General features: G+C 38.6%; 2 protein-coding genes and 1 non-coding gene across 3 annotated transcripts; 2 read left to right on the forward strand and 1 right to left on the reverse strand.

Moving 5' to 3' along the window:
• Nucleotides 1-909: 909 nt before the first annotated feature.
• On the forward strand, nt 910-7,192 carry LOC124013693 (cornifelin homolog B-like). Its single transcript, XM_046328113.1, has 4 exons — nt 910-1,009; nt 5,200-5,316; nt 5,599-5,753; nt 6,221-7,192. Exons 2-4 carry the CDS (start codon nt 5,211-5,213, stop codon nt 6,341-6,343), a joined length of 384 nt encoding a protein of 127 aa, XP_046184069.1. The 5' UTR covers nt 910-1,009; nt 5,200-5,210; the 3' UTR covers nt 6,344-7,192.
• Nucleotides 7,193-10,847: 3,655 nt separating this feature from the next.
• trnat-ugu lies at nt 10,848-10,918 on the reverse strand. The gene has a single exon. It is a non-coding gene; the product is annotated as a tRNA-Thr (tRNA).
• Nucleotides 10,919-11,782: 864 nt separating this feature from the next.
• LOC124013843 (placenta-specific gene 8 protein-like) lies at nt 11,783-18,154 on the forward strand. Its single transcript, XM_046328404.1, has 6 exons — nt 11,783-11,812; nt 12,034-12,051; nt 16,842-16,917; nt 17,151-17,256; nt 17,289-17,337; nt 17,915-18,154. Exons 1-6 carry the CDS (start codon nt 11,783-11,785, stop codon nt 18,152-18,154), a joined length of 519 nt encoding a protein of 172 aa, XP_046184360.1.
• The last annotated feature ends 310 nt before the right edge of the window (nt 18,155-18,464 follow it).

Raw genomic sequence — 18,464 nt, forward strand, 5'->3', positions numbered from 1 at the left:
GGCCGAACAGGCCTCCATTAACATCGACCGGGCTTTTTATTTTAGCCTACATGGTAAAAATGTTCTTCTTCTTGAGCTGCACTGTTGGTTAAGGGCTTGTAAGTAAGCATTTCACAGTAAAGACTACACTTGATGTATTCAGCGCATTGTGACAAATAAAGTTTGATTTGATTTCATTTTGATTGTAAGATCATTTATAATCTTACAATTTGCCTGGCAACTGTAGACTATGGACTATTTAAACTACTATAGGACAATGATTTAGTTACCAGTGTCTTCTTTAAAGTATTAACATATTTTAGAAAATGTTGGAAAAATAAAGCAGCTCTGTATCTAAATATTTGTTTAATTGTTGTGTACAATAAGATGTCAAATATGTATGGAAAAAAATGATCAATCAATACTTACGCTATAAAATATTTGTATTTCACCATTTGATTCTACGATTCTAAAGCATTGTGTGTTTTGATGCTGTTTTGTACATGCATTGATACACAAACACGTTTTTTCAAGACACTCTCTTAGAAACACCAACATTTAGATTGAAGAACCACGTTGTGAGTACTTTCAGAGTACGTCTACTCTGTTTTTAAAACACTTTCTGTGTGTCACAACATTTACATTTGGGTTTCCATTCAAAAACATCCCAAACACCAGATCTCAGTCTAGGTGCACTACTTCTCATGGTTTCACTTCACAGCCATGTTTAAAAAAAAATCTTTCTACTTTGTGTAACAATTACCTATAATTTCAAGTTTGTCGTGCTCAGGTCACATAGTCTTTTGAGATTTTGAGCTCACGGGGCTTATCAGGAATGACTATCTGAGAGTCTAAACTATTTAGCCAAACTGGATGGGCCAGTTCGTGGGTGGTTTTGTCATCTCTGTGTGTGTGTTTGTTGAGACATTCCTTCGTTCTCTGTCCTACATTAAAGCATGCCACACTTCCTAACTGGGTTTCAGTCACTCAGCCTCCCACTTCACACTTCTCTTCTCTGAAGCTAACTCAGGTAAGACAAACATAAATATTTTATATTTACGCATATACTGTATGTCATTAACGTATTGCCTACTTTTTGCCATTTCAATGTGGAAATGTTGGTAATATTCGGTAAAGACGTTGATCAATGAGATTTTAACCTTTATTCACCCACTCAGCCAGAAGTTTGTTGAATTCCCAATGGTTTTATCACTATGCTTACAACTATCTAAAAGCACAACCAAATTCCAATAGAAAGACAGTGTCTGATTTTTGATTTAGTTGTCATCTAAATGTGTTATCATATTGCTTCATCTAATATCAGAACCAAATGACCTGATTCCAGTTGAGATGACATTAACAGTACATAGTGCAAGTGATCAATGCTGTTTGAGATTCTGCTAGATTATTACAGTGCCTTTGGAAAGTATTTATACCCCTTGACCAATTCCACATTTTGTTGTGTTAGAACCTGAATTCATAATTGAATAAATCAAAAGAATGTCTTACCCATTTACACACAATACCCCATAATGACAAAGTCAAAACATGCTTTAGAAATTGTTGCACATTTATTGAACTGAAATACACAAATATCTCACTCACGGTGAATTTGGAAAGTATTCAGACAGCCTTATTCTAAAATGGATTAAATAGTTATTTTTCATCGTCAATCTACACACAATAGTCCATAATGACACAGCAAAATCAGTTTTTTTGAATTTCTTGCAAATGTATGTATATAAAAAAAGAGATTTAAGATTTACATACACTACCAGTCAAAAGTTTTAGAACACCTACTCATTCAAGGGTTTTTCTTTATTTTTACTATTCTCTACATTGTAGAATAATATAGGAAAACTAGGAAATAACACATATGGAATCATATAGTAACCAAAAAAGTCTGGGATCTGAATACTTTCCGAAGGCACCTCACATAATCATTCACACCCCTGAGTCAATACTCTGTAGAAGCACCTTTGGCAGCGATTACAGCTGTGTGTCTTTCTGGGTAAATCTCTAAGAGCTTTCCACATCTGCATTGTGCAACATTTGCCCATTACAAAAAAAAAATCAATTCTGTCAAATTGGTTTTTGATCATTGCTACACAACCATTTTCAGGTCTTGCCAAAGATCTTCAAGTAGATTTTAGTCAAAACTGTTAAGGCCACTCAGGAACATTCACTCTCTTCTTGGTAAGCAACTCCAGTGTAGATTTGGCCTTCTGTTTAGGATATTGTCCTGCTGAAAGGTGAATTCCACTCCCAGTATCTGGTCGAAAGCAGACAACCTGGTTCTCCGCTAGGATTTTGCCTGTGCTTAGCTCCATTCTGTTTCATCCTTTAAAACCCAGTCCCCAGTCCTTAACGGTTACTAGCTTACACAACATGATGCAGCCACCACTATACTCAAACATTTTGGAGAGTGTTACTCAGTAATGTGTTGTGTTGGATTTGCCCCAAACATAACACTTTCTATTCAGGACAAAAGGTTAATTACTTTGCCACATTTTTTGTAGTATTACTTTAGTGCCTTGTTGCAAACAGGAAGCATGTTTTGGAATATTTTTAGCCTGTACATGCTTCCTTATTTTCACTCTATCAACTAGGTTAATATTGTGTTGATCCATCCTCAGTGTTCTATCATAGCCATTAAACTCTGCAACTATTTTAAAGTCATCATTGGCCTCATGGTGAAATCCCTGAGCAGTTTCCTTCCTTTCCGGCAACTGGGTCAGGAAGAATGCCTGTATCTTTGTAGAGATTGGGTGTATTGATACACCATCCAAAGTGTAATTAATAACTTCACGATTCTCAAAGGGATATTCTGTGACTTAAGGAAATTAAATCAAACATTGTCACATGCGCCAAATACAACAAGAACCTTAACATGAAACATTTACTTACAAGCCCTTAACCAACAGTGCTGTTCAAGAAGAGTTAAGAAAATACTTGCAAAATAAACAAAAGTACTTTGCACATGTAGGTAGGGGTGAAGTGACTAGGGGGGGGGGGTCAATGTAAATAGTCCAGTGGCCATTTTATTAATTGTTCAGTAGTCTTATGGCTTGGGGGTAGAAGCTGTTAAGGAGCAGCCTTTTGGTCCTAGACCTGGTGCTCCTGTACCGCTTGTCGTACGGTCACAGAGGAAACAGTCTATGACTTTGGGGACTGGAGTCTGACAATTTAATGGGCTTTCCTCTAACACCACCTGTTATATAGGTACTGGATGGCAGGAACCTTGGCCCCAGCGATGTACTGGGTCGTACGCACTACGCTCTAGCGCCTTACGGTCAGATGCCGAGCAGTTGCCATACCACGCAGGATGCTCTCGATGGTGCAGCTGTAGAACTGTGAGGATCTAGGGACCTGAGGGGGAATAGGTTTTGTTGTGTCCTCTTCACGACTGTCTTGGTGTGTTTGGACCATGATAGTTCGTTGGTGATGTGGACACCAAGGCACTTGAAACTCTCAACCCGCTCCACTATAGCACCGTCAATAGGGGCCTGTTCGACCCACCGTTTCCTGTAGACCACGATCAACTCCTTTGTCTTGCTCACGTTGAGGGAAAAGTTGTCCTGACACCACACTGCCATTCTCTGACCTCCCTATAGGCTCTCATATCGTTGCCAGTGATCCAGTCTTTACTCATAGACTTAAGGGGTTGAACACATTTCAGGTTTTCCTTTGTAAACATAAGTCCACTTTGACATGGGTTATTATGTATAAGCCAATGACAAATCTAAATTGAATTCAGCATCTAAAATAACATTGAAAAAAGTCAAGGGGTATGAATACTTTCTGAAGGCAATGTATAGCGATTGTGAAGATCGTAACAAACATGTAACCTACGCATGCCGTCTTGAACATGCACGCTTTTTATGATTACGCAAGACATTTGTTAAGGTAGGTTAATGTTACATATGCCTCTTGGAGGGGGAACGCAACACCCTGCTACAACTCAACTCCCTGCGGAGTGAAAAAAAAGTATGTGGCCGTAGGTGCGGAGGAAGGACGACAGAGGCTGAGAAAAATGACCTTTTACAGGGAATTTATTATTCCTAACACGGTATTGTTGGGAAAAGGGCTGGACGGACCCAAAGCAAAGAAAGTTCAAAGTTAAAGAGAACCCTCTCCTACGTAACAGCTAATCTCAAAATGTGGCCATGTATGTGTTACTTTGATGGAACTATCCAAGCAGAAGATCTCCTTAAAATGTTGATATTTGGTTGCATTGACAACCAAACACAATTCAAAAGTGAATCCAACATATTCATGATTAACTTGAAGATGACATTTAAAATCAACCAAAGCTTGAAGCCCTAGGCCTATATATATATTGTACATTTTTTGTTGAACCCTGGATGGAATACAAACAATGGCTGTTGATGACTTTGAATATGCTATATAGGCCTAAATAGTCTCATTGATGATATATGACTTATAACGTATGGTTACATTTCATTTGCTCTGTTAAACCTACCTTTTGGAATGATTTTGATAGCAATAGTGAATATAGTTATTAAGAGATCTCTCAAAAATCATTCAACAATCATTCTTGAGATAGCACATAGGTGACAAATATCAAAGCTAAGCAGAGCTGGGTTTAATTCAAACCCAGGATGGGAGACCCAATAAATAGCTGTAGATAGATCCCCTCTCCAGTAGGAGGTGCTGCCTAGCCAATTGTCTTTTTCTGATACTGGATATAACATTGAATAATTTATATTGTTTCAAAGGTACAAATTCAACATATTTTATACGCTGAAAATTAATTACAGTCATGACATAATCCTGTGGTTGAAATTCCACCATCAAAACAACAGTTTACGTTGATTACTTTTTTCCAATCCAATGTATTTTCCACGTCACAATACATTGACAAATTACGTTGAAATGTTGACTAAACCAGTTTGTGCCCAGTGGGATATTACGGTATGTAATCGTAATTTACAGTTTACCTCAGACTATTATTGCTACCATTTTCAAAGAAACAGTTATTAAACAAAGCTTAGTCTGGGGACAACTATACAGTAAGCACTTAGCACTGGACTTTTGTGTGCTGAACATACAGCATTAGGAAGAATTTCAACTCAGTTTGACTTCACAAACTATCTTGAAAACTATACAGCACTATTATTGTGGAGTGTGAAACATCCCCTCATATTAGTTTGCTGGTGGTGTAACTCCTGTCATAACATTTTTTTTAAATCCCCACAGACACTGCCACCATGTCAAATAAGATGGTCATTCAGCAGCCCAATCACTTTGTTCAGGCTGTCACATCAAACCGATGGAGCTCCGAAATCTGTGACTGCACCCAGGATATGTCTTCATGTAAGTGTGTGTGTGTGTGTGTGTGTGTGTGTGTGTGTGTGTGTGTGTGTGTGTGTGTGTGTGTGTGTGTGTGTGTGTGTGTGTGTGTGTGTGTGTGTGTGTGTGTGTGTGTGTGTGTGTGTGTGTGTGTGTGTGTGTGTGTGTGTGTGTGTGTGTGTGTGTGTGTGTGTGTTCGTGTCTGTTACCACTCGATTCCATTCAATCGATAAACTATGCTTGTATCAATCAACAAAGTGAACATCCTGTTCACTGTGATTTCTTGTCCTCTATATCCTTCTATAGGTTGCTTTGCGTTCTGGTGCTTCCCCTGTTTTGCCTGTATAACAGCGAAAGAGGCTGGGGAGTGTCTGTGTCTGCCTCTGCTAGACGGTTACAGCCTCATCCCCCCAGCCACCATGTCCATGAGGGTGGGCATGCGCAAGCGCTACGGCATCGAGGTACGGACACACAGAGCCTCATGCTCTAGTCTATTCTTTGAAGCCTTGATGTTTGCTTTAGATGTATTTTACTGACTTAGCTTGGCATGTCTTATGACTAGAGCCCTGGGTTGTTCCTGACTGATCATATGATCTGACCAGGAAATACTCTGGGCCTTATAGTTATAGGCAATATGTACAGGTATGACTATTGGTGAAGATGTTGTATCATGGAAAAATGTTGTGTCCATAGAAATTAGGTATATTTCCCAGTTCCTTTGACACTGTTTGTGTGAACGTGTGTAATGTCTCGTAGTAGTCTACATCTATCAGTCCCTCCATCTCTCCAGTTATTCATGATGTTTCCCTCACCTTAGCCAACTTCTAATCTGATCTCAGAACTGTCCTAACCAGAGTGTCTCTGTCGCTCCACTAATCTTAGATCAGTTATAATGTGTAACGATGTATCTCTGTCTCCTCCCTAACAGGGCACCATGTGTAATGACTGTGTCTATTCCTTCTTCTGCCTGCCCTGCACCTGGTGTCAAATGTCACGAGAGATGAAGACCCGCCTCCAACCCATCACTCTCATCAATACACACACAAGATAAGGAAAGACCTCGCTCTTTCTCATACTCCTCTTCATCATCACTGTCGCGTAGAGTAGGTCAGAAGGCAAACTGAAAAACCTCACCTCTATCAAATAAAAGGATGGTGGACCAGCAAAAGTACTTCTGTGCAAGGATGTTTATTTACATAATGAATCTGGAAGAAAAACAACAGTACTGCCATCAAAAGTATAAGACAGCTTTAAAAAATAAAAAAAAAAGAGGAGGAAAAAAATTAGATTGAATTAATTAATAAAAAATATATTGGTGCCCCATCAACAGCTCAATCCAACATACCCCCCTCCCCTTTAAACTGAAAGAGAGGCAGGTTTTGTAGGGGAAGCCCCTCCCATCAGAAATGACCTAACACAAATTAATTACCATCATCAAAGCCTACATTTTCCCACTCAGCTAAACATCACGAATGATATACATTGCACATTTGCAATCTGTTTCTCATGATACAATATAACACATTTACAAAATCCCATTACTGCTGACATGGTGTCTTCCAACATGCCCATTCACATGCACGAGCCATTCGGAACAGGCACTACAAAGCCAGTCCTATTGCCATAGCTCTGGTCCTTATCCCAGCATACCCGGAAGCTCCAGAGACGGAGAGAGGAATAGAAGCAAACAAACAGCGCGCTCATTCATAACATTGATAGATACAATAAATGTTGCTTAACATGAACGTGTGTCTGTATATTATTTATACCATAACAAACTGTTACTGACGGGAGGTAAGACTAAAGTGTGTAATGTAGGTACTAAGATGGCGAAGTTAACTTGTGTGTCGAACCACATTGCTTTAAAAAAAAAAAAAATGTAACATGTTTTTATTAACAACAAATCAATACATAAAGCACATGAGGGAACACAAGCATACATAGATTACAAACAATGGACAATCGAGCTAGGGGGTACAATATCACATTACAATTACACAAGGACCTTAAGGGACATGCATATACTTACAATTCTAACAGCTTTTTTGTTAGTAGAGCATTTAACCGTCTTAAAATACAGTTCAATTTCTTTTTGTAGGATACGAAAATGTGGTTTTCTGTTTGTAAATTTACATTTGTGTATATGAAATTTGGCCAAAAGAATAATGAAATTAATTACATAAAAATGATTCTGCTTATTTCTATTGTATGTAAAGAATCCAAACAGTACATCTCTCCACAATAGTGTAAAATCTTCATAAATGTGTTCAATTATAAACCTACTGATGTCTTGCCACAGTTTTCTTACATGCATACAATGCCAAAAAAAGATGCACAACTGTTTCTGGGTGGTCATTACAAAAGGAGCAATTTGAGTTGATGTTTTCCTTAAACTTCTTCATATAGTGGTTGGCAGGATAATATTTATGAATCATTTTAAAGGAAACTTCCTTAATTTTGTTAGCAAGTAGGTATGTTTGTGGCAACATCCAAACTTTTTTCCAACAGATATTATCAATAAATCCATTCCAATAAGGCATGACATAAGGTATAGATACAACATCCTGCTGAAACAAGGATCGTATCGCTCTGTTGTTGAATGGACCAAAAGAGAAACAAATCTTACCTACTGATGAGTCAACAGGGTCAATAGAAGGTAGGCTCTGAGGGTCAGGTCTTGACATGTTCCTGAATAACATAGCAACACCTGAGGGAATGGCATCTAAAACAATTGCAAAATCTTTAGGTGTTACAGGGACCTTGTAAAGTGATAAGAATTCTTTATAACTGAGTAAAAGACCCTCTGCATTTACCAGTTGGCTCACCAATAGGATATTATTTCTGAACCAATATTCTAAAAACAGAGAGGTATTTTTATACAATATATCCCGATTATTCCATATATAATATCTGTGTGGAGAAAAAATGTGTTTATAAATTAAGGACCATGATAAGAAAACCTGCCGATGAAAAGCAGAAAGTTTCACTGGAACTTTGTCAATATTATAATTGCAAAACAACATGAAGTTAAGGCCACCAAAAGTAGAGAAGACATGACGAGGAATAAAATTCCAGATAGAAGTGGGTCTTCTTAGGAATTGTTTTATCCAATTGATCTTGGAAAGTATTATTTAAAGTAGTAAAATCCAGAAAATTCAGTCCACCATTCTCATAAGTGTTCATTACAACAGTTTTCCTAATGTAATGGGTACGGTTTCTCCAAAGAAAGTTGAAAAGCATCTGGTCTATCTCCTTGCTTATTTTACGGTCAAGATATAAAGATAGCGCACCATATGTTAGTCTAGAGATGCCTTCAGCCTTGGTTATTAGGACTCTAGCTTTTAAAGATAAGTCCCTCTGTAACCATTGATTTAGTTTCTTCTGTTTTTTTAAATAAGAGGGTTAAAATTTAGTAAGCCTCTAGACTTCTGATCCTTTGTAATGGTTATGCCTAAATATGTAAGTTCTTCTTTTACTGGAATACCATAATATGAAGGTGTCACACAATCTTTGACAGCCATGAGTTCGCATTTCTTAATGTTAAGAAATAGACCAGACGCTTTGGAAAAGGATTGTATCACATTGATCGATATGGGAATTTGGTTAACGGCTTTCAGAAAAAGTGTAGTATCGTCAGCCAGCTGGCTTATAATAATTTCTTTACCAGCTATGGAAATACCTTGTACAGGACTATTATTTAAAGAATTTGCAAGAAGTTGGGTGATTAATAAAAACAGGTACGGAGAGATAGGACAACCTTGCCTAATTCCTCTCTTTAACTCAAATCTAGGTGAGGTGCCATATTTCAATTTGATAGAGCTGTTACTCTTGCATAGAGAGTCTTAATAGCCTTACATAAAAAATCCCCAAAACCAAGTCTCTCAAGGGAGTGGAAGAGAAACTGATGCTCTACTGTGTCAAATGCTTTATAAAAATCTAAAAATAATATGAAGCTATCCTCAGTTATTAGGTCTGAGTAGTCAAGTACGTCTAATACTAGTCTGACATTGTTAGAAATATGTCTGTTCCTCATGAAGCCAGACTGTGTTTCATCAATGATTGCATCCAGAACTTCTTTAATTCTTTTTGCAAGTAGTGAGGCTAATATCTTATAGTCATATATTATTATTATTATTATTATTAAGAAGACAAATTGGACGCCAGTTATCGATGAGCAGCACTTCTTTTTTAGGCTTAGGTGTCAGTGTTATTAACCTCTGACTCATTGTAGGAGGGAGAACATTGTTTTTAATACTCTCTAAAAAGACTTCAAATAGGAAGGGAGCTACTTGTTCAGAAAATAATTTGTAAAATTCTGATGTAATTCCATCAACACCTGGTGATTTATTGTTCTTTAGATGTTTGATAGACTCTATAATCTCTTCAAGTTTGATGGGTTCATCACACTGTTTAGATTCTATATCACTGATAGAGTGAACATTATTCAGTGAGTTAAAAAACATATCTGTGGATTCCTGACAGTACGTAGAGCTATACAATTTTCTGTAAAAATTGCTGCAGTATTTAGCGGTTAATTTTTGGTCATCTGTAATAACACCATCAATGTTTAACTTATGGATAGTGTTATTTTTAGAGTGAAATTTCTCAAGTCTAAAGAAATAGGATGAATTCTGTTCTCCCTCCTCAATCCATTTTTTCCTAGATCTAATAAAGGCTCCTTCTGGTTTTAATTTATATATATTATCCAGTTTATTTTGTAACTCAATTAGTTCCATCTTCTCCTCCCCCAAGAGGTCAGCTGGGGACCTCTGAGAAAGGGAAGTTATCTTAATGATCACCTTTTCCTCCTCAGCTCTTCTGGTCTTAGCAAGATTACTACCATATTTTCTAAGATATTTGGACACCTCAAATTTAGAGGGCTCCCAGTTCTTGCAATAAGATTTTTCTTCACAAGCCCTTTCCCAAAAGTGTGAGAGCAGATCTTTAACCTCAAATGTAACTATATCATTATTTAATAATGAGCTATTTAGCTTCCAGTAGGATGCTCTACCAAGGTTCGTATCAGGGGTAAATATTTTGATATCAATGTAAATAGCCTTATGGTCTGTGAGGGGAGTAGTACAAATATTTGTAGTAACACACTCACTATCAATACATTTGGATATAAGCCAAAAACCTATTCTGGATTGTCTGGAGCCTGTTTTGTTACTCCAAGTGAATGATCTGTCGGCCCGGAAACCTCTCTCTCCATATATCAGTAAGATCAAACTTTTCCATAAAAAGTATTAAACCCAAATTCTGATTGGTTGGCCTACCTGGGGGCCATCTATCAGTTGAATTATCTATTGTAATGTTAAAGTCCCCTCCTATCAATAAAAACGAATTGGGAAATTTAGATAACCAATGAAGTATATGTTTCTCTATAGATTCAAGCAACTCATCATTCTCATGTTTGGTGTTGTACCCGTAGAAGTTTACAGTAATGAGTGTAATGTCATTGTAACTATAATAATAATATAATAATATATGCCATTTAGCAGACGCTTTTATCCAAAGCGACTTACAGTCATGTGTGCATACATTCTACGTATGGGTGGTCCCGGGGGATTGAACCCACTTCCCTGGCGTTACAAGCGCCATGCTCTACCAACTGAGCTACAGGACCACAAGACAAATAAAGTGACCAAAGAGGTCACATTCCGAGTGTAGAATATTACCACCAAAGGTATTTTTCATTGTAGTGACACCAGCAGAGCGTTCAGATCCATGGGAAAGCCAAATATCGTTGCCCCACTGTGACCTCCAGAAGTTGGCATCAGCAGAAATTGAGTGAGACTCTTGAAAAAAGCAAAAATCTGTTCGAAATTGTTTAGCAAATAAAAATAAGGCCTTGCGCTTCACACTGTTTCGTAACCCCCTAGCATTAAGAGACAATATAGACAAAGACAAAACAACAAAGATTATATAAAAGTATAAACTGTAGTAGGATGTGTCAAAGACGTAGGAGCAGTGAACGTAAACGATAAGGAACCGAGATCTGCACCATTTAAGTCAATTTAAAGTGAAAATAGCTTATTCCATAACCTTTGAAATTCAACTCAACTGGAAATTATGTTCAAGACCAAACCAAGGGTTCTTGTAGTAAGAGAGACTAAAAACCCTCTTTAGTGTAATCAGGAACTATTCTGAGAAATCAAACAAATAATAATTTAAATAAAAGGGTACCTACTATTTTAAGTACATATGAAAACTGATCATAAAATAATTGAATAACAAAATGTTCTACATATAAACGTTCCTAAGACCTTTTTTTTTGGAAATAAGTATTAATAACTAAATAGAACAATAACCGTGTAAAGTCAGAGCAGACCTGTATGCCATTTAAAACAGTATCTTAGTTACTGTATACATAAAACATAAATTCAGCTTTCAATCTTCTTCGTAAGTTTATAAACAAAATAGGACTTCTGGTCATACAAGAACAAACTAATGAATTGAAATACCTGAGTATTCCTTTAATGAGAATACCATGGCTGAAACCATCAACCTGTTCCTTCTGGTGAGATTTTAGGGAGGAATATGGATTTCTGAACCATTGATGAAACCTCGTCCTCCGACGAAGTAAGCAGCCTGTACAACGTCGATGGTATCACCAACTTTGTTCTTCTCTGCAGGCAAAACTTCTTGGCAGATACGGATAGCCTCTCCTCGCACATCTTCATTCTCCACCTCTGGCAAGCCGTAGAGTCTCAGGTTCCATTTTCTTGTGTATTGTTCCAGATCAGTGAGACGTCTATGGTAGACATTGTTATTCTTTTCCACCCTTTCCACATTTTTTTTCAACTTTTGCCACTCTCGTTTTCACATCATTAATTTCACCACATGCAAACTCCATAGTCTTTTTCAAGCCTTCGATAACCATGGTGTTCGCGCCTACCATTTTCTCAATGGCGTCTCACCTGGAGTTGATGAGTAAGGAGAGGGTAGCCACGATGTCAGAGTTCATGTTGGGTTTTTTGGAGGGTGGAGGTTTGCACGGAGTAACCGGTAAAGAGGGGAATTCGTCATCTCAGTTGGTAGAGCATGGCGCTTGTAACGCCAGGGTAGTGGGTTCGATTCCCGGGACCACCCATACATAGAATGTATGCACACATGACTGTAAGTCGCTTTGGATAAAAGCGTCTGCTAAATGGCATATATTATCTTCAGCATTCGAAAGCATGATATTATCCATAGGCCAAGTGTAGTTATGACAGTTGTCTATAAGCACGTTTCTCTCTTGTTGATTAGCAATAGAACGGCTAACTTTTTCCTTTCTTTTTTTGTCACGACTTTGCATGGACATGCTGAAATAAATTATCCAATTATCATTCCAGTCACAGGAAAGGTCTTATATCTTGAACAAATAAAAATAATGACTAAACTTTTTTTTTTAAACAATTTTCACAATCTTTCTGAAGTTTGGTACGGAGCTCGGTAAAAAAGCGTCTGTTCAAGCAGCCATCTTGGCCAATCTCCTCGAACCACATTGCTAACGTAGCTGATAACGGAGCCGGCGACGAGTGTGTATGTGTTCCAAACGCTGCCCGCGGCCAGTTGCGGACTTCTCTGTCACAGTCGCACACCACCATCATCATATATCCATCTTCCTCTTCATCATGGTCATTAGACTAATCATATTAAATATCATAAGACAAATGTGAATGGAATACCAACAATATCATACTTATCGTGGACTACACATTATATCCTCAGTTGACTCTAATAAATCACTCACCATGTAACGTCACTCAGGCACGTGTACTATTTCGAGCTAGTCTGGGTGTTGTGGAATGTCCAATCTTCATCTTTCACCATGCTGTCACAGGTAGTTCACATTCACAACTTCCTCCCTGTCAACAGCTAAATACATTTCCAAAACCCTTTTGAAAACTGGACCATTGTATTGCAGAAACATACAATTGTATTACGAGAGAAAGTTATTAAAGATTAACAAGGAAAAACAGACATTCATATATATATATATATATATATATATATATATATATATATATATACATTCAGTGCCTAAGGAAAGTATTCAGACTCCTTGACTTTTTCCACATTTTGTTACGTTACAGCCTTATCTAAAATGTATTTTTTTTAAATAATCTCAGCAATCTACTCCCAATACTCCATAATGACAAAGTTAAAACAGGTTTTTAAGTTTGCTAATTTATAAAAATGTATTTACATAAGTATTCAGACCCTTTGCTATGAGACTCAAAATTGAGCTCCGATGCACCCTGTTTCCATTGATCATCCTTGAGATGTTTCTACAACTTGATAGGAGTCCACCTGTGGTAAATTCAATTGATAGGACATTATTTGGAAAGGCACACACCTGTCTATATATATTTGTCAGAGCCAAAACCAAGCAATGAGGTCGAAGGAATTGTCCGTAGAGCTCCGATACAGGATTGTGTCGAGGCACAGATCTGGGGACGGGTACCAAGAACACAGTGGCCTCCATTCTTAAATGGAAGAAGTTTGAGCTGTCCGCCCGGCCAAACTGAGCAACCGGGAGAGAAGGATCATGGTCAGGGATGTGACCAAGAATCCTATGGTCACTCGATGACAGATCTCTAGAGTTCCTCTGTGGAGATGGGAGAACTTTCCAGAAGGACAACCATCTCTGCAGCACTCCACCAATCAGTCCTTTATGGTAGAGTGGCAGACTGAAGCCACTCCTCAGTAAAAGGCATATGACAGCCCGCTTGGAGTTTGCCAAAAGGCAGCTAAAGGACTCTCAGATCCTGAGATACAAGATTCTCTGGTCTGATGAATCAAAGATTGAACTATTTGACCTGAATGCCAAGCATCATATCTGGACAAAACCTGCCACCATCCCTATGGTGAAGCATGGTGGTGGCAGCATCATGCTGTGGGGATGTTTTTCAGGGGCAGGGACTGGGAGACTAGTCAGCATCGAGGCAAAGTACAGAGCGATCCTTGATGAAAACCTGCTGCAGAGTGCTTAGGACCTCAGACTGGGGTGAAGGTTCACCTTCCAACAGGACAATGAACCTAAGTACACAGCCATGACAATGCAGGAGTGGTTTCGAGACAAGTCTCTGAATGTCCTTGAGTGGCCCTGCTAGAGCCCGGACTTGAACCCGGTCGAACATCTCTGGAGAGACCTGAAAATAGCCACACAGCAACCCTCCCCCATGTAACCTGATAGAGCTTGAGAAGATCTACAGAGAAGAATCTGAGAAACTCCCCAAAATACAGGTGTGCTAGGCTTGTAGCATCTCCCAAGAGTCAATGCTGTAATTGCTGCCAAAGGTGCTTCAACAAAGTAGGGTAAAGGGTCTGAATACTTATGTAAATGACATATTTCCATTCCAGGTGATGCTGGTTAAGAGAATGCCAAGAGTGTGCCAACCGGTCATCAGGGCAAAAGGTGTCTACTTTGAGGATTCTCAAATATAAAATACATTGATTTGTTTAACACTTTTTTGGTTACTACATGATTCCATATGTGTTATTTCGTAGTTTTGATGTCTTCACTATTATTCTACAATGTAGAAAACATTAAAAATAAAGAAATATTCTGGAATGAGTAGGTGTGTCCAAACATTTGACTGGTGCTGCATATATCTATCATGGCAGCCTACAATTCTGGTAGTGGGTAATGTTCAATCTAATGATAGATATCTATTTTATACTTGTTTACAGTATAAATGCATGTGTCTTTAATGGTAAGTAAAATATTAAAAGAAGAGTGCCTGTCTAGCCATTCTCAAAGATGTAAATACATTGAATACTGTATATCACAGACCCTCAGGATTTTGAATCATATGCAAACCAAACGCATGCAAAAAGCCACTCTCCATAATTGTGTTTGTAATCTGGAGGTAGGGATCACAAACCTGGATACAGCCAGGCAGAGTTGACCATTTCAGGTGAGTGTATTTTTTTTTTAAAGAATCAGAATTAAAGAAAATGGGACTTGAATATTACCCACTACTATAATTATAGGATGCCATGATTTGTGGTTGATGGGGAGATTTATACAATTTAACATCAGGTCAATGGTGAATATCATGATAATGCACAGTATAGGTTATGGTTTAGAAAGATATAGTTCCAAACAATGAGGTTTTGCCGTTTAAAGAGTGCACAGAGTAGCCTATTGGCTGCAAAGTGATGACTGAAAGATTGAAGTGTTTGTAAGATGTGAATGAGAAATATTATTCAATAGAGGCCCAATTCTGATTTAGGAAAGTATACCTTTCTTACGCACGCCTTTCCTACACAATTGTGGGTAGTTCGTATTCAGACTTACCTTACCTTAATCTCTGCCAAAGGTGCTTCAACAAATTACTGAGTAAAATGTCTGAATACTTATGTGAATGTGATATTTATATTTTTTTCCTTCTAAAAACCTGTTTTTGCTTTGTCATTATGCGGTATTGTGTGTAGATTCATGAGGGAAAAAAATACATTTTAATACATTTTAGTATAAGGCTGCAACTTAAACAAAATATGGAAAAAGTCAAGGGGTCTGAATACTTTCCGAAGGCACTGTATCGACTGAAGGGAACTAACAGTAAATTGACAGTTGAATATGTGCTGTTATTAGGCAGATTGACGGTTGAATATGTGCTGTTATTAGGCAGATTGACAGTTGAATATGTGCTGTTATTAGGCAGATTGACGGTTGAATATGTGCTGTTATTAGGCAGATTGACGGTTGATACTGCTAGTGGCTAATAACATGACAGAAATAGGAAACAGAGAAAGTTGGTATAGCCTATCAAACACTCGAGAGTGCCCACCCCTGCAAGTTAAAAGGCCATACAATTTATATTCTGCATAATGGTACAGCATTTCATAAACTTTACTGTGGGAAAGTTGATATGTTGACATGCTTTAGTTTGCGTTCATATTACATTTGTCTCCAGCGACTATAAGGTAAAATATATCTAAAACAAAATGCTATTTATATTGCAATTCCCTTATCCAAACAAATTGCTCATTTACCTAGCTCTTATCAATTACAGTGCATGGAGAATGGTGTTATTTCCATCTGAAACAATAAAGTAGATGCTTTTCCTACTTGGAACCGGTTGGTTCGGAGACCCTATTCATGGTTTCCTCATGCATAAAGGTGGTGGAATTATTAGGGAATTAAGTCAAGGTCAGACACACCTCCGCCACATCTTCATTTATTCGATCTCCCCCAAAACGAATCGCAGGTGAATAGCACGCTATTCTCATGCTTAAATTTGATGTCAGAATATGCACAGAGAGAAAAGTGCATCAAAAGGGAATTTACGTGCCATTTATGCACGCTTAAAACTCGGGTCGGAATCAGCACCCCTGAACAATAGAAGGAATTGCAGAGCCGTTAGAAAGCAAGTTGCAGCCAAGTAAAACGTATTTCAAGTTGGCATTGAGTTGCAGATAGAGCCAAAAGTAACAGTCCATTGTTGTTGCTTGTTGTTCATGTTCTTCCTCCTCAGTCGAGCGGCTGGCCAGTCACCATGGCAACAAACGTGATAATCAACAACAACCAACAGTCTCAGCCTCCTCAGACCTAGACACCAGCTCTAATAGCCACCCACTCTAACCAGTGGGGCACTGGCATCTGTGGCTGCTTCGACGATTTACAAGTCTGTGAGTCTGTCGGTCAGAGTTCAGTTTACATCTGTATTTCAGAATGTCTTATTAAAACATGGCATATTTTGAGACATCAACCTCTTGATACAACCACTCTTTATATTCCATGCATACAAAATAACTTCATAAAACACAGCGCTACACGCTACTAATCACGATGAGTTAGATACGTCTCCTATCAGTGCTAGCAGATCTTTTCTCTGCCCTGCACTCTCTCACCCCATCCTCAGGCTGTTTTGCCTACTGGTGCTTCCCCTGTTTTGCCTACACCACCACCTCAAAGTTCGGAGAGTGTTTCTGTCTCCCCCTGCTGGACATCTTAATGGGATTTACCCAGCTGGTAGGGGTGTCTTCCCGGACCCCTCGAGTCCATCCATGTCCATGAAGGTGGCGGTGTGCAACCGCTATGCCATTCATGTTGGTTAACAAATTGAGAGCTGTACTGTTAGTCTGAACGCCTGAATGAAGAAACTAAAGGGAGACTATCAGACTAAGCTTATGGACTTTGTGTAAGCGTGAGGCAGTGCATTCTCCAGAGCACATGAGGGCTTATGTGGGCTTGTGCCTAATAATACAAATAATAATCATTTATTCAACTTATTTAGCACTTTTCAAAGAATCCCAAAGCGCTCCAAAGCACAAAAAAGGCAAGTCATTTAAAAAAACAACATCTGAGATGGACAGTCATTAAGTTCATGGCTTGAGGTGGTAGGTGGTAGGTGGTCAAGCGAGAGAGAAAGTCCGGAGGTAGGCAGAAAGCACTTGCTGTCTCTGGCTTTTCCATAATAGAACTCAGTCACATGAAGTTTGAGCTTAGTTTTAGCAGTCAATGTAATCATACAGTATTCCAGGTTTGGTACCCTTTGCCTATACCTTATAGCAACTGTTTGTGACTAGAAACACTATAGAGTACTAAACATAACATCAACAAGATCAAACGATAATGACTGTTTGAGATTATAGTATTTAAGTCATATGTCACGTCTCTCTAAAGGGTGACATGATGGCGGACTGTGTGTACTCCACCTTTTGCAACATCTGCTCCTGGTGCCAGCTGGCCCGGGAGATCAAGAGACGCAGACAGACCTTCACAGTCATCAACGCCCAGTCCGCGATGCTGCCCGGTCAGAACATGGTGATGGCCTCCCAGCCTGGGGTCAATACATCTCAGACCACGGGTCATATCCTCTCAGCCTATAATCAACTCCACCCCTCAGGCAGTCTTGGCCACTAGGTTCAGGTAACCTTTAACCTTTGACCCTGCAAACACAGCTCACGGGGTTAGCCACGCCCTCTGGTGGTAAAGCCAAGGTATCTACTCTTTCAACTCTAAAAAATTATGCTCCCAATATATGTCAACCCCCCAATGCAGATGGAAATGAGTTAAATGTAGATTATGTAAGTGTTAATTATGAAAACATATAAATAGCTTTAACCATAGAATACATTTAAATACCATAGCCTGTAGCACTCACACTAGGTAATTTAATGAACCTTTATTAACCTTAATTTAACTGGGCAAGTCAGTTAAGAACAAATTCTTA

This window comes from Oncorhynchus gorbuscha, linkage group LG25 (assembly GCF_021184085.1).
Source record: "Oncorhynchus gorbuscha isolate QuinsamMale2020 ecotype Even-year linkage group LG25, OgorEven_v1.0, whole genome shotgun sequence".
Lineage (NCBI taxonomy): Eukaryota > Metazoa > Chordata > Actinopteri > Salmoniformes > Salmonidae > Oncorhynchus > Oncorhynchus gorbuscha.